Here is a 15,971-nt window from a genome sequence, read left to right on the forward strand (position 1 = left end):
CTTCTGACCCCTGCTGTGTGCCCAAACAGTGGTTTACTCCCACATATGGGGTACCATTGTACTCAAGAGAACCTGCGTTACAAATTATGGGGTGCTTTTTCTTTCATGTTCCTTTTGAAAATGAGAAACTTTAATCTAAACGTATATATCATTGGAAAATTTTAATTTTCCATTTTTTTACGGCCTAATACTTTCCTCCATCCCCTGTAGGGTTAAAATGCTCATTATACCCCTAGATTAATTCTTTAAGGTGTGTAGTTTCCAAAATGGGGTCACTTATGGGGGTTTCCAGTATACAAGCCTCCTAAATCAACTTAAAAAAAGAACTGGTCCCTAAAAAATCAGTTTTGGAAACTTTCACGAAAATGTGGTAATTTGCTGATACATTGCTAAGCCCCGTAACACCCTAAAAAAGTGAAATTTGTTTATGAAATGAAGCCAGAATAAAGAGGACATATTGTTAATGTGAAATAGTAACTAATTTATGTGATACGACTATCTTTTTTTAGAAGCAGAGAATTTTAAAGTTCATAAAATGCAATTTTTTTTTACATTTTTCATGCTATTTTGATGTTAACGTGAGACAGGTCAGATTTTGAAAAATGAGCCTGGTCATTAAGGCCCAAATAGGCTTTATCTTGAAGGGGTTAACAGCTCCATTGTACTGCTTGACTAGTCTAAAACAAACTTGTGTTGCAAGCCTGATTATATCAAAGACTGCAATCCAACTGCATTGTGTAAACACAGTCTGATAGATATAATTTTTTTTTCCATGTTCCACAGACATGTGGGGTATGACAATTGGAATGTAATAATTTGGTAACTTTTACTCAATCCTACATTTAAGCCCCTATCACATGGGGCGACGGAGAGTCAGCGCTCGTTTGCTTCTCGTTTCCCGTCAGTGAGCAGGTGAGTACTGGGGAGTGATCATACATTATTACCTATCTTCTGTTGAGGGGATGAATGTTGTTTGGTGTTACCCCTTTAAAAGAACTTAGGCAATAAATATTACATTTGTGAGGGGTTGACTCTCAGCACCCCGGCCATTAGGAGTTTGAGGACCTGACTCTGCTGCAGCTCTCAGTCATGGTCTTCAGAATTGCTTACATGGTTCCGTAATCCTGCACACCATATGCTTAGTGGAGGCTGTGCAGGTTGTCACTGCCTTGTCCCATTCACTTGGACTAAGGGGCCTATTCCACGGGAGCGATAATCAGCCGAATCGGCCCCATTAGGCCCGATGCTGCCGATTATCGCTCGGTGGAATAGAGAGAACGATCAGATGATCGCGTCATCGGCTGATCGTTCATTTAGGTTTAAACCTAAAATCATTGTTCGCCACCCGCACATCGCTACGGTGGAATAGCGGTGCGCAGGTGCGACCGACAATTCAAGCAGAGCAGCATACATTACCTGCAGGGCTTTTCCTTCTCTCTGTCTTCCTCCCCGGGTCCCGCGGAGCAGCATCAGTTCCGGAGCGGCCTGACTGAGCTGTCAGATGCTCAGCCAATCACAGGCTGGGAACGCCGCGGCCAGTGATTGGCTGAGCGGTCTGACAGCTCAGTCAGGTCGCTCCGGAGCTGCTGATGCTGCGAGCGGGACCCGGGGAGGAAGACGGAGTGCAGGAGAAGCACTGCAGGTAATGTATTGCTGCAAGGGATGCAAGGACATCAGTAACGATGTCCCTGCAGCCCTCTCTCAACGACCATCGGGCCGTGGAATAGGCCCAGTAAACAAGCACCAATCTAGCAGATCGGTGCTCATTTACATCATTGCTCGGCCCGTGGAATAGGGCCCTAACTGTAGGAAAACAGGTAATAAGCAAAGGATGAGAGGGTTGGCCCTTCACTGGCTTGTTATTGATGGTCTGTGCTACAGGTGTTAATCATGTGGCCCTCAACTGGTAAAAGCTGTGGCCGTCTACGCATGATGGGAATTGTAGTGATGCAACAGCTATAGGCCCGCAGATTTGACACCACTGGTCTATCCTATGATAGCATTGGGATTTTGAAGAAAACCCTTTCAAGTTTCAAATAATTGTGCCCAAGTCCAAAGAATGGAGTGTGTGTGCAACAAGCATTTTTTGTTCCCCAAATTCCAAAAATATATTGTCACATTGTGGTGCATATTCTAAGAGGCTAAGTCGATCCCGGGAGGTTGCACTGTACATCAGGTTATGTGTTACAAGTAGAGATGAGGGAATTTACTGTAATAAAGCGAAGTGCTTTGTTATCTCTGCAATCCCTTCTTCAGTCTGCTGCCTTTTATCTCACTGCTGCTCCTTCCTGAGTGCTAGGGAAAGATGGCGCTCTGTGTGCTTATAAGGCGAGATCTATCAATCAAGGCCGGCAGGGCAGGGGGAAGTCACTGGGAACCTCCCTGATGACTAGTGGTTCAGGTAACATTAAAGTGATGACATGTTCTCTTTAAATTCAACAAGAGTGTTTCTTGCATCTTAAAAGAAAATGTCATTAGCTTAGCCAGGCAGTCATTTGTCTCATAAACATTACTAGACAGGTGTTTAATTTGTATGTCATCTTTATTCAGGATCAGGCTGATTCAGTCAGGGCATTGGAAAGCATACAGATCGACCTGACACACTTTTATCCAAAAAATACGAGCTAGGGTTATAAAAGGGTTTTGGTTTGGAGACGTGCTTTTATGCAGAGTACAATTACATCTGGTATATCAGCAGCTCTGAAGTGTCCCCTCCCTTTGTATATGATGACAGGGAGAAACAATAATATTCCACCCAGACATCCTGATTGTGTAATGTGCGTCCTCGAGGAGACCACCAAGCTACTATGTAGAGCAGGGGTGGGGAACCTTTTCCACGTTGAGGGCCAGTTGGGCATTAATAGAATCATTCGAGGGCCGCATACTGTGTGCGGCAGCTAGTAGCGTTCACTAAATAACACACATTACAAAGTTATACAACAGAGGGCGGCCGGCACGACGGACGGTCGGAGCGGTTCGGCCGGCCGCCCGAAGATGATATCATTGTTACAAGATGGCGGACGGGGGTCGACACGAATCAGGTGTGTATAGAGCACTACACTTCCGGGTCTAGCGTAGGTGGGGGGAACACGGGGAAGGGGGCCATTCACTAACATAACATGTAGGGATGGTCTGAAACTGCCGAGGTTCGGGTTCGTATGAACCCGAACGCTCGGCATCAGATTCCCGCTGTCTGGCCGCTCCGTGCAGCGGGTGGACAGCCTGGAAAACTGGGATACAGCCTATGGCTATGTAATGTGTGTTATTTAGTGAATAATTGCTTCCGCCGCACTACCCTTTTAACCCCCAGTGATTCCCCTTGTAGTCTAGTTAACCCTCAAGTCATGCCCCTTGTAGACTAGTTATTCCCCCCAGTGATGCCTCTGGTAGGCCTAGTTACCCCCCCCCTCCAGTGATGTCCCGGGTAGCCTAGTTAACCCCCCCCAGTCATGTCCCTGGTAGCCTAGTTAACCCCCAGTGATATCCCTGTTAGCCTAGTTACCCCCCCCCCCCAGTCATGTCCCTGGTAGGCTAGTTAACCCCCCAGTGATATCCCTGCTAGCCTAGTTAACCCCCCAGTGATGTCCCTGGTAGCCTAGTTAACCCCCCAGTGATATCCCTGCTAGCCTAGTTACCCCCCCAGTCATGTCCCTGGTAGCCTAGTAACCCCCCCCCCCCAGTCATGTCCCTGGTAGCCTAGTTAACCCCCAGTGATATCCCCGCTAGCCTAGGCCCCCAGTGATATCCCTGCTAGCCTAGTTACTCCCCCAGTCATGTCCCTGGTAGCCTAGTTACCCCCCCCCCAGTCATGTCCCTGGTATCCTAGTTAACCCCTCAGTGATATCCCTGCTAGCCTAGTTAACCCCCCAGTGATGTCCCTGCTAGCCTAGTTAACCCCCAGTGATATCCCTGGTAGCCTAGTTAACCTCCAGTGCCTGTCCCAAATAAAAAAAATAAACATCCCACTCACCTTTCCTTCGCTCCCACGCTGCCCAGGTCCTCTTTTCTTTCCTCTAGTCTCAGCCCATCTTCTCCTGCAGGTGGCACACGATGAAAAAACATCATCACGCGGGGCCCGCAGGAGAAGGAAGACGCGCGCCGCTCTGGTGGGGAAGAAGACGGCACAGACAGCAAGATGCTGTGAATGCCGGCTTCTGCCCCACCAGAGCGGCGTGCACGTCACAGGGGAGCTTCCGTCCGCAGGTCGCATCGGGAGGTCTCAGGGGCCGGATGCGGCCCGCGACTAGGAGGCTCCCCACCGCTGATGTAGAGACTTATGGGACATGCTGCTTCAAGTAGGTGGCACCAGAATTGAGGTCCTCTCCTTCTGGAGAAGAGCTACTTTCCATATTACATATTGAGGATCTTAACCCCTTCAGGACCTGGCTAATTTTCGTTCTTGCATTTTCATTTTTTCCTCCTCATAATTGTACTTTGCAATGGCAGACTTAATTTTTCCATAAAGTATGCTGTGAAATCAGAAAAAAATTTTGTGCAGTGAAATAAAAAAAATTGAAGGAATTTGTTTTCATTTTGGGGGGTTTCGTGTGTACGCCATTCGTTTGATAGTAAAACTGACATGTAATATATGTTCCTCAAGTCATTACAATTATAATGATACGTAATTTATATCACTTTTCTTTTATCTGACAGCTTTTAAAAAATTAAAACCTTTAAAAAAAAAAAAACTAAGCGTGTTTAAAATTGCTCTATTCCCAGCCTTATAATGCTTTTATCCTTTGGTCTATGGGCCTAAGTGAGGAGTCATTTTTTGCACCATGATCTGTACTTTCTATCAGTACCTTACTTGCATAAATGCGACTTTTTGATCACTTTTTATTAATATTTTTCTGGATTTGATGTGACAAAAATCCAGAATCCAGAATGTAATAATTTAATAGTTCGGGCGATTATGCACATACCAAATATGTTTGTTTATTTATTTTTATTTACAAAATGGGAAAAGGGGGTGATTCAAACTTTTATTTTAGGTGAGGGATTTTTTTATTATTATTATTATTATTTTTTTTTTACAATAGACATTAACTTTTAGTCCCTTTAGTCTCTTCCATAGAGATCCCTTCAGTATACTTAATACAGCAATGATCGATCAGATCATTGCTGTATTGCTTTGGTGTGCGGCCCCCCTCTGAACCACCCCTCCCACATCAGGACGTACAGTTACGCCCTGATGCGGGAAGGAGTTAAAGGGTTTGAACACTGACTTGCAGAAAAGCCACCCCCAACAGGTGGCACAAGAGAGCCAGCACCTTTCCTTCAGGAAAATAATTCCAAACTTTTGCTTTTGGAATACTTTCCGGGGTACTAAGTGGGTAATGTAATTTTTTTTTACCTTTTGTTCTTTTGTCGATGAACTGGTGTCAGAAAGTGCCTGAGATTTGTAATTTACATCCATTAAAAAATCCCAGGTCTTCCAGTACTTATCAGCTGCTGTATGGCCTACATGATGATATGCATATGAATTAGTCACCTACAGTGACTGTACAGTCTATGTTTATCTAGATATCTCTTTCTATAATACATCTACTAAAATAGACATGGTGCAGTTATCGAGCAGATCAAATTCATGCTGGTTCAATGTAGTTTTATGGAATATATACCCATCTAGTTATGTGAGTTTGTGTTATTGCTAATTCCAGAAAAAAATATGTTGGAATTGGCTGGAGTATTCCAGCCAAGTATTTTTTTTAATGTATTGCTGCTGGTGCATATAAAACAAAAAGCATGTTATACTTACCTGTCTGCTATCCCTTGGTGTCCCCACTGACTGTAGAGCCTCCATTTCTGAGACAAACTTGTCTCGGGTGTGACAGCCTGCTCAGCCAATCAGCGGCCGTGGGGCTATCCTGTCTCAGTCATTGATTGGGTAAGTGAGCTGTAACTACCAAGACTAGTTTGTCTGAGAAGTGAAGGCTCTGCAGTCAGCAGGGAGACAATAACACCTGAGGACAAAGAGGGAGCACAGAGAGGTAAGGAAAAAATGTTTAGCATGATATTAAAAAAGGCAGACAGCCGGATAAACCCTGTTGTCCAGGCTTCCAAAAACAGCTTCTCTTATCCTCAGTTCAGGGGTTTGGGTGTGGTCTTACAGCTCAGTTCCATTGTCGTGAATAGAATTCAATTGTAATACTAGACACAACCCAGGGACAGGAGTGGGCACATAACATGAACCAGAAAGCAGTAGTAAGCATCAGGGACCAGGAGCCATCAGAATGGGAGCGGGGGGGGGAGCGACTGTACTGAGATTCATTAACCAGCTTCTTACTATTATATACTGTATTGCTGCACTTTGTCTTGACTTCACTCCGCTGAATGTTCAGCTGTTGATTCATTATTTTTTTTTTATTTCTTTCTGGTATTTCATTACAATGATTGATACCACGTTCTGCTACTGTATGTTACCTTGTACATCATAATAAAATGTATATGTCTGACACTAAAAATGCTGAAAACAGACATTTTGTATTTTACTAAAAGCCGGAAATATTTAAGAACATAGGGAGAGATTTATCAAAGGGTGTAAAATTTAGACTGGTGAAAACTGCCCACAGCAGCCAATCACAGCTCAGCTTCCAGCTCTGGTGAAAGGAAAGTGGAGCTGTCATTGGTTGCTGTGGGCAGTTTGCACCAGTCTAAATTTTACACCCTTTGATAAATCTCCCTCATAGTTCTAGGTCTGCTGGTTATTAAAGGGGTTATCCAGCGCTACAAAAACATGGCCACTATTCCCACTCTCTTGTCTCCAGGTCAGGTGTGGTTTGCAAATAAGCTCCATTTACTTCAATGAAACGGAATTTGAAACTCCACCCAATCTGGAGACAACAGAGGGTCAAAAGTGGGCATGTTTTTGTAGCGCTGGATAACCCCTTTAATATATAAAAGTCTTGTAAAAATGCACAACCATTTTAGGGTGCCTTCACACGTACCAGATCTGCAGCGAATTTCACGCTGCGAATATGCAGCGAAATCCACTATGGATCCAGTACCTTTCATCCCTATGAGAGCACATATTCGCAGCGGGATTGACATCCCGCTGTGAGTATGTGAGTTAACCGCCCGCAGCCCCGCTGCCAAGAGCATACATTACCTGCTTGGCGCCGCGGCTGCATGTGAGGCTCCCAGCTCCGGTCCCGCTCAGCCAATCAGTGGCTGTTGGCCCAACTCCAGATTTTGGCTAAAAATACCAAAAATACTATGCATGAACATAGCCTTAAGATAATTTACATACTTACACACTTTGGAAATGTTGTCTAGTACAACTCAACTCATAGACTAAGGTTCTTTGCTTTACCATTCACTGTTTTTTAACCACTGCCTTGGTCTGTAACTTATATGATATTTCATAATATAGGATACCTTTTGCTAGTTATTTGCTAGTTTTCTGATACTCTTTATAAGTTAGACAGCGAAAACCAAAACTAAACAGTCAAAAGGTTATGGCCCATTTAAAGGGACTCTGTACCCACTATCTGCCCCCGCCCCCCGCCCCCCCCCAAAACCACTTGTACCTTCAGATCCGTTTGGCAGGTGATGCAGTTATTGTCCTAAAAAACAACTTTTAAACTGGCAGCTCTGTGCCCAACGGCCGTGGCCTAGATTATTAATAATAATAATACATACACAGGTACATACATAGACAAAAAATGGACATTACAGAGATACATATAATTATCCATACATGAGGAGTGAGGTCCCTGCTCGCATGCATGAGCTTACACACTATCAGGAGGGGGTGCGAGACAAAATGGCAGAGGGGCAAAGTGCATCGTTGTTCTTATGGTCCGGCCATCTTTATAAATAAGGCAGTGCGGGTAAGGGGGGGTGAACCTGTCACCAGCCAATGCCTGCATGCACAGGTCTAAGTGCTTAAATGCTTGGTGTGTGTGTGCGTGTATGTATGTGTCTGTGTGTGTGTGTGCGTGGTGGAGGTGTGTGTGTGTGTGTGTGTGTGTGTGTGGAGGGGGGGGTTGAGGGTTGAGTCAAAATTAGGGAACCTGGTAAGCCTGTTTGAACAGATGTGTATGCATTAGGCTGGCACACCCTCTCAGTCCCTCCTCATCATTAGGAATGCCCCTAGAACATTTCCTCCTGTCTGAACATTGCACAGATGCCTTAATGATCGAGCCCATGTGCCGTGCTATCACAGGTGAGGAATAGGAGACAATCTGCCTGGAGCATTCCTAATGATGAGAAGGGTGGGGAGGAGGGACAGAGAGGGTGTGCCAGCCTAATGCATACACAATCTAGGCCACGGCCGTTGGGCAAAGGGCTGCAAGTTTAAAAGTTGTTTTTAGAACAATAAATGTATCACCTACCAAACGGACCCCAGGATAGTTATTGGATTAAAAGCAGCAATCCAGGTACAAGCAGTTGGGGGGGGGGGGGGGGCAGATTGTTGGTACCGAGTCGCTTTAACATAGTGGCTGAGCCCACATAGTTTCACCTAATTTTACACCTGTTATAACTTGAAATTGTCTTAAACCTGAACTTTTGTTCACCTTGGCACAATGTGTCATATTTTAGACCATGTCTCCTCCCTGTAACCATTGGCCCTTGTCAAGTACGGCACAAGGATCGTTTAAAACAAATAAATATGTGTTTTACAAGATGCGCCTAGAACCAAAGGAAAATGCAGTTGGATAGATCTGGCCAGCCTCTTATGCACTCATGCATGATGTAGTGGAGCCCACTTTTTCCATTATATGTGTTGTAGAAGGGGCAGATTGTGAAACTCTCTTCAAGATGATGTCATAATAATAAATTCTCCAATTTTGAAGAGCTGGATTCCTTTCTTGAAAAATATTTGAAAACATTTCACCCTAATAAGAGGAAAAAGCATAGTAATACTGAAATAAACCTGCCCCCTGGTGTCTGGAATGTGTGTATTCAGGTCTCGGTAGCTCCAGAATTTGTTATGTTGCATGCGGTATGGTGGAGGTGAGTCTATAGCACTAGAAAGCAAGATACGCCAAAAGTTAAATCATTTTTAGGTTTATTTTTCTAAAATTATGACCAGTGGAACAAACAAAATAGACAATTTTCTGCCTCCCATCATAAATAACTAGTGTTTAATACAATTCTCTTTGTATACATTTTCAAACTTAAACAAAATATAACACATAGAATTTAATATAGAAGAAACAAAGGGGAAAAAACATAAAAAAATATATATATTATGTCCAGGATGTCTGTTCCCTTTAGTGATCGAGGAGGATTGTGTCCTTTAAAGTTTTTCCAATGCAGTCTTGGGTACCAATATTAGTAAGTGCTTGGGTCTGAGCTTGCTTTGGTGGGAGGTAAGGAAAAAATAAATCTCATTCTACCAGTAATATACCAGCACCAGAGATTATCCTCTGGACATTTAGCAGGGATTGTAGCTTTCTTTCAATGTGAAAATATACTACAATATATAAAATTCTGAGATTTTATAAGGCACTTGTCAATCAGACAAAACCCTATAATATTAGTCCTCTTGATATACAGTCAGGATTGTATATGTCACCGGAGTGATACCTAATCCTAGTCCATATGATGCCCAAAAACCAAGACCACATTAAACATTCTATAATGGAAAATAAAGTTAGCGCTATAAGAGGCTATACAAGCCCTGGTCATAGAATCAATTCTATTAGATAACATAGATGTATATACATATACTTCCAATGACAAGAGCTGCAATGTATGAGGTACAGTATAAGATCACAGGTTCACATTTCTAAGACGCTTGTAATACGAGTAGGCCCAGTTCACATAATGCAGTTGTGTCAAGATTTACGCTTGCATTTTTTCTTGTAAGGGAGAATTAAAAGCAGAAGAAATTTTTTTTACTGAAAATTAATGGCAGTGGGTGTAACTATTTCACAGATCAGTCTGGTGGGGAGCTTGGCCTGAATATAGTACATGTCTATAAAGATCACTGGTTAACAGTAGTGCTACTTTATATTGCACATGTAACAGCGTGGGTCCCTTTCCAACCCACATTAGAACTTTCAACCCAGTCTACTGCAGTTTGCAATATCTAGTTGCTAATAAAGTATCTACTATCAATAAATTATCGTAGCATTATGTTTTCATTTTTGCTTTTGTTCTTATGTTCTTGAAAAAAAAAAAAATCTTGATGTCTTTATTAACCATTTTGCTTACCTTTGCTTTGACAGCGTTTGCTCAATTTTCTCTCTATACTTATACACAGCCTATGTGATTCTTCATTGCATTTTACTCTCCTCTCTTTCCATGTTGCGTAACTTTGACCCCAGGGTGGGTTTACAGGCTGTGGTTTGTTTTTTTTGCATCCAGACTCATTTTAAATATATCTAGTAATATTAACTACTTCAATAATATTTGCCATAGTTACTGAAAAACATCCAAGATTTGGGTCATCAGACTTGTCCAACTTAATCAAAGTAATATAGGTGGCAAACAGAATGGCAGCCTGTAAACCTATGGCGTGCACAAAAATGTAGATGAAAAAAAAAAAAACTAAACAGATGCAATAGTTATCAATACGCCAGTGCTGCAGATGTAATGCTGGTTTTGTATTCTACTCATCTAGTACAAAGCATTGGGCTACTGTATCAGTGATATCATTTAGGACCACAGATAAGTCTACTGCATGCAGACAACTACCTGACCGCTAAGCTCTGCTACCTCTGCTTGTAGTATATAGTTGTGCCTAGTAGCAATAAAAAACGATAGGGCAAAACCCTTCCCTGTACAACAAGTATGGTGATAAAAGACTGGTACAATAAAACAAATGAACATATATCACCTACAAGGACAAATACAAAGGCTGTTATAAATAATTTAACATGTCAGAATGGTTTCCATAAGGGCATTATAATAAACAGTCTCGGGATTTATAAGCCCCTTCACTTTATTAACCATTTTTTGCTTTGATAAACTGTGTGACAAATCAAACAAGAATGCCATAGAGCTCTTACAATGGGCACTGCTTGTTTGCCATTGTCAAACAGAAGAGCACTGAAGAGTCTGTGCGGCTTACCGAGTTCCCGGGCAAAGCATGTGACGGCAGGAGTAAACCCGCCAATTCATTAACTAATTCACATTATATATTATACTGGGGCTATTTGTTTTAGCTTCTGTCGTTTTAGAAGAATTCACAAGCTAAAGCGATTCGTAGATTCCTGTATTTTAATTTTTTGGGATAGTGACTTGGCAGCAAATACCGATAGGAAGTTTCTCAGGATCAAAACCAAGCCTGAAATCAGAAATTATAGAACAGGTTGCGCAATTCTCCTTATACTGATTAGAGGGGGATAACGGGTTCACAACGTACACACACTTGTGTTTTTTTTTTTTCTTGAAAAATCCCTTAAAAAATCCAATAGGGTCATCTCCCATACAACACCAGGACGCATTTATTCTGTGCACTGCCAGTCGTCCTCACTGCATGAATATGTTGTTGGTTTTGCAGCTATACAACACAAAGCAACTGATGTGGATCATGTGGAATTCATAAGAACAAGTTTTCAGTGTATACCTAAAGAAGAAGGTGGGACGGCTGCATACACAATGGTAAAACAAATACTAGAACAGGACACAGTGACCAGGTTTACAGATTACAAAACGTGACAGAGCGGATTGTCACAATGCAGCATACAGCACGGCTGTACTTCTTTCCAGGCCAAAACACACAATTCATATTAACCCTTGAGAACTTGGTGGTATACAGAACACATGACAAGACATTTATATATTAAGGGGCCACAATAGTGAATAAGTTGTACTGGGTATAAAATGATGGTCTAGTGTTATAAGTATAAAAAAAAAACTATTCTTTTCCCAAAATAAATAAAAAATTGATAATGCCAGACCTATGATATTCAACCCAAAAAATCTAGCTACTACTTCCAGCAGTGGATTACCTGGTGATAGGTAGCCCTGTTGGATTGATTCTGAAGGTAATGGCTACTTCAGTCCTGCAGGTGTCCTAACTGGTTACATACAGTCCTGTATATAGCATCATCTTCCATATACTGTCACTTCTATACTTTAAAGATTAAAATGACTTAAAATGCTAATTTCCATTTTGTTCTCCTTGGCAGCGTCTCCTTTAGCTATGCATTTTATAGCTGGAATACACAGTCAAAAGTGGAAGGTTTTCTTATTTTGGACATAGTGAATAATAAAGCAGTCCGCCTCCTCCTCACCAGAAGACAGGGCAATACCATTTTAAAGGTACAACGCTGTTAGTATATCTTTATAACATGGCGACGGGTTACAAAGCCTAACTGACCACTGACATATTCAAGTAATACAACTAGGACTTTAGAGAGGCCAGAGCTGAATGAAGGAGTGTGCGCACAATTGCTAGTATTCAGACTCCGCACTTCACCGTCAGCGACATGTCTGCTCTATAGAAGGGGCTTCTACTTACAGATTCTGAATGCAAACAAGAGTAAAAGTGACTCAATGTATGGATTGTCTAGGAAAGAATTAGTACATAGCAGTAATACAGACAAGGAGAAGCGCTGGTAGGGCCCATAGCTTAATGAATGAAAGTCGCAATGTTCTGCAGTGCAAAGGGCATCATTCAGACATGAGACATTGGCACTTGCTTGTGGTATAAAGCTGAACTTGGCAAACCAGTCCTTGTTGTTAGTGCTGTGCTGGCTTCACTGTATGCTAAGGCATTGATAGATTTGCTGCTTCTGCAACATCTACTTGTGAATCTCCTCCAAGACTCCAAAGTTTTTCCAGACCAAATCCACACCCCTGAAGTTATACCGACCACGAGACACATAAAGTACTTTAACATGAAAACTGCATACTCTGGCCTGGATCGCTTTTTGTCCCCAGAACAAGAGCAGTTGTGGGATTTTTCCCAGAATTCCCTGTAGTGCTGTTCATAAATATAACAGGCGATGACTATGGTTGCAGGTACGGTGTATAGTACACTGAATATTCCTATCCTGATCATCAATTTTTCCAGTTTGTCTGTTTTGGTGCCACCCTGTTTTATAACACTCCTAATTCGGAAAAGCGAGACAAAGCCGGCTAATAGAAACATTGTTCCTGTAAAGAGGTATACTACCAATGGAGCCAGCACAAAACCGCGCAGATTGTCCAGGTTCTGATTCCCCACATAGCAGATCCCAGCCACAGGGTCCCCATCCACTGAACTTAAGGCAAGGACCGCTATGGATTTGATACTTGGTATGAGCCATGCTGCCATGTGGAAATACTGAGAGTAGCTGGCGATGGCCTCATTGCCCCACTTCATCCCAGCAGCCAGAAACCATGTAAAAGACAAGATCACCCACCATATAGAACTGGCCATTCCAAAGAAGTAGATGAGAAGAAATACAACCGTGCAGAGGGCCGGCCCTGTTGTCTCATAGTGAATGTGGTCCCGGTTGCAGGCGACATTTTCATGGCCTACTATAAATCTGACAATGTAGCCAATAGATACAAAAAGATAACAAGCCGATAAAAAGATGATGGGCCGTTCCGGGTACCTAAACCTCTCCATGTCTATAAGAAATGTGGCCACAGTTGTGAAGGTCGAGATGAAACAAAAGATGGACCACAACCCGATCCAGAAGGTAGCAAATGTCTTCTCATCTTGGGTGAAGTAGGGCTGGAAACATGGCATGGCACAGTTGGGCACCTGGCCCGTCTTGATTCGATTGTACAGGGGATGGGATTCTTTTGTTATGGAGATGAAAGGTTCTCGGCATTTGCATACTCCTTCACAGTCACCGTTTGGTTGCTTCTGACTATGAAGAGGAGTCAAGTGTTTTGGTCCTCTAGGTGGATGAGTTGGTTTTACAAACAAGGGTGGAAGCGTGGTGGTCTCCGTCCTGTTATAATCCATACAGAGGTTTTCTGGGTCTCCATTTTGTGGAAGTTTCTCACAGTTCATTCTCTCCGGCCAACCAAACCCGTATTGTCTCATGAGGGGCGAACACCCAGCATTGGCCCGTTCACATACCGACCTGCATGGTGGAAGAGGCTTCTTGTAGTCGGCCAAGCAGATAGGTGTATACATACTACACAGGAAAAACTTCAGGTCTGGTGAGCATTGGATTTCAACCAAAGGCCAAAACTGATGCACTTCCAAGCCGGCTTCATCTTGGGTGTCATGGTTAAACTGGTTGGGCATATAGGTGTAGTTGTATCCAATACCCTTGCACATGGGCACAGTAATCTCTTGGCACACAATTGCTTTGGATGCTGTAAACACGGGCACAGGTAGGATGATCATGAGGACGACAAAAAGAACTCCAGGATTCAGTCCGGCCATGGTTTTAAGCTTCTTATTTCCCTTTAGTAACAGCCTGAATTATTTGAAAACATCTTTAGAGGGCGACATCCTGAGCATCTTCTGGGGTCCGAGTGGTCTTCAGCACTTTATATGGCTGCAGCATAGACTCTACTGAAGAAAATAAAGGAGTTGTTAATACTCATCATAACCACGATATATATATATATTATATATATATATATATATATATATATATATATATATATATATATATATTATACACACCTGGGAAAATAAGAAAGATGTTTTTACAAGACACTATACAAGACAGAGGCCCGACACTGACTTCACACTAACACTGAAACATGAATATTATAATAGATATACAAACATAATAGTATCCATTCCCTGCACATAATAATACAGTGCTCATATTATGCTACTACTACTGCCCTATCTATGTATCTGCTATACAGCGCTATGGAATAAGTTAGTGCAGGGTTAGTCAGTGTGATATGTATTATAACAAGTCTCCCTACAGCGCAGAGCAGTAATAATAACAATTATATATATATATATATATATATATATATATATATATATATATATATAAAATTACATACACACACTATATTTAATTTATTTTTTTATTTTTTTGGGGGGTAAATACACACTAGGCAGATTTGCTGCTGATTTTATGCACAGAAATTAGCATGGTAAATATAGATGATAGATTTTTAAAATCTCTTATAGACAGGGCAGAGATGTATTTATATTCTGTGAATTCAGAATTCATTTGTGTCCCTCATTTTCCCCATAGAAATCAACGAGGGGGATAAAATCTGCAAAGGTTAGAAAATTCTCCAACCAAATCTTAGTGCGTTTCCGCAGGTAAAATGCATCTAGTGTGCACGGGTCCTTAGTGCTCTACATATCCAATCATTGGGGGATAGGATTTACCTTCAGGTCACTGGTCGGAGAGTTCGCCAGCTCCCGGCCATGTGCACAACACGGACAAAGCCTCGTGAGTCACCAGGAAAGGTAACAAGTGAACTTTGGTCTGCTGTCAGAACGGGGAGCGCTGCTGCCCCCGCTGTCACTGTCCTCGGCGCCGCTCCCAGAGATCAGTGCTGCAGCTGTACAGCGCCGTGATCGCCCCCGTTCCTCAGCGTTACTGTTACAGGTGATGGCACCAGTCACCTGCTCCGGTCCCGGCACGGCTGATCGCCACCGTCGCACTTTGCAGTAGTTGCAGTGAAGTTCCCGGTCTTGTGCCGGTGCCGCTTCCCCATAGCCGCCTACATGCGCGGATCGTGGGTATCGGTCGCTACAAGTTCAGCACCGGTCCCCGATCAGGAGGACGTCCCGTGCAGATGCTCCGGTGACCGCGGTCTGACCCCTCAGTGATTCCCGAATTGTTATTATAAACGAACAGCACCGAGTACGGCCGCCCGCTCCGCCGGACTTCTCTTATCCGTCTACCTGTGCTCAATAGAGATCTCCGCCAGACACACCCATTTGTCACTGGGACCACGCCCTCTGCTACCGATTGGGCCATTACAACGCCTTGTCCCGCCCACATTGGACAGATGTCCCGCCCTCATCTTAGGGCTATGTGCTGTGTACGCGTTATGATCGTTGGCAGACGGGGCGATACCACACCGCTGGGGGGAGTCTGCTGACGGGAACACTTACCAGTTATCCCTATGCGGTGACATAGCCG

At 43.0% G+C, this 15,971-nt stretch overlaps 1 protein-coding gene across 2 annotated transcripts; it reads right to left on the reverse strand.

Moving 5' to 3' along the window:
- Positions 1-8,996: 8,996 nt before the first annotated feature.
- FZD5 (frizzled class receptor 5) lies at positions 8,997-15,756 on the reverse strand. Of its 2 annotated transcripts, none has more exons than XM_069983471.1 (2): positions 15,209-15,756; positions 8,997-14,416 (listed from the first exon to the last, which is right to left on the reverse strand). In XM_069983471.1, the coding sequence occupies exon 2, from the start codon at positions 14,285-14,287 to the stop codon at positions 12,575-12,577; it is 1,713 nt and encodes a 570-aa protein (XP_069839572.1). In that variant the 5' UTR covers positions 14,288-14,416; positions 15,209-15,756; the 3' UTR covers positions 8,997-12,574. The 2 variants fall into 2 exon arrangements, with proteins under 2 accessions (XP_069839572.1, XP_069839571.1); XM_069983470.1 differs by having other exon boundaries at positions 8,997-14,419.
- Positions 15,757-15,971: the final 215 nt, after the last annotated feature.

Source organism: Dendropsophus ebraccatus, chromosome 9 (genome assembly GCF_027789765.1).
Source record: "Dendropsophus ebraccatus isolate aDenEbr1 chromosome 9, aDenEbr1.pat, whole genome shotgun sequence".
Classification (NCBI taxonomy): domain Eukaryota; kingdom Metazoa; phylum Chordata; class Amphibia; order Anura; family Hylidae; genus Dendropsophus; species Dendropsophus ebraccatus.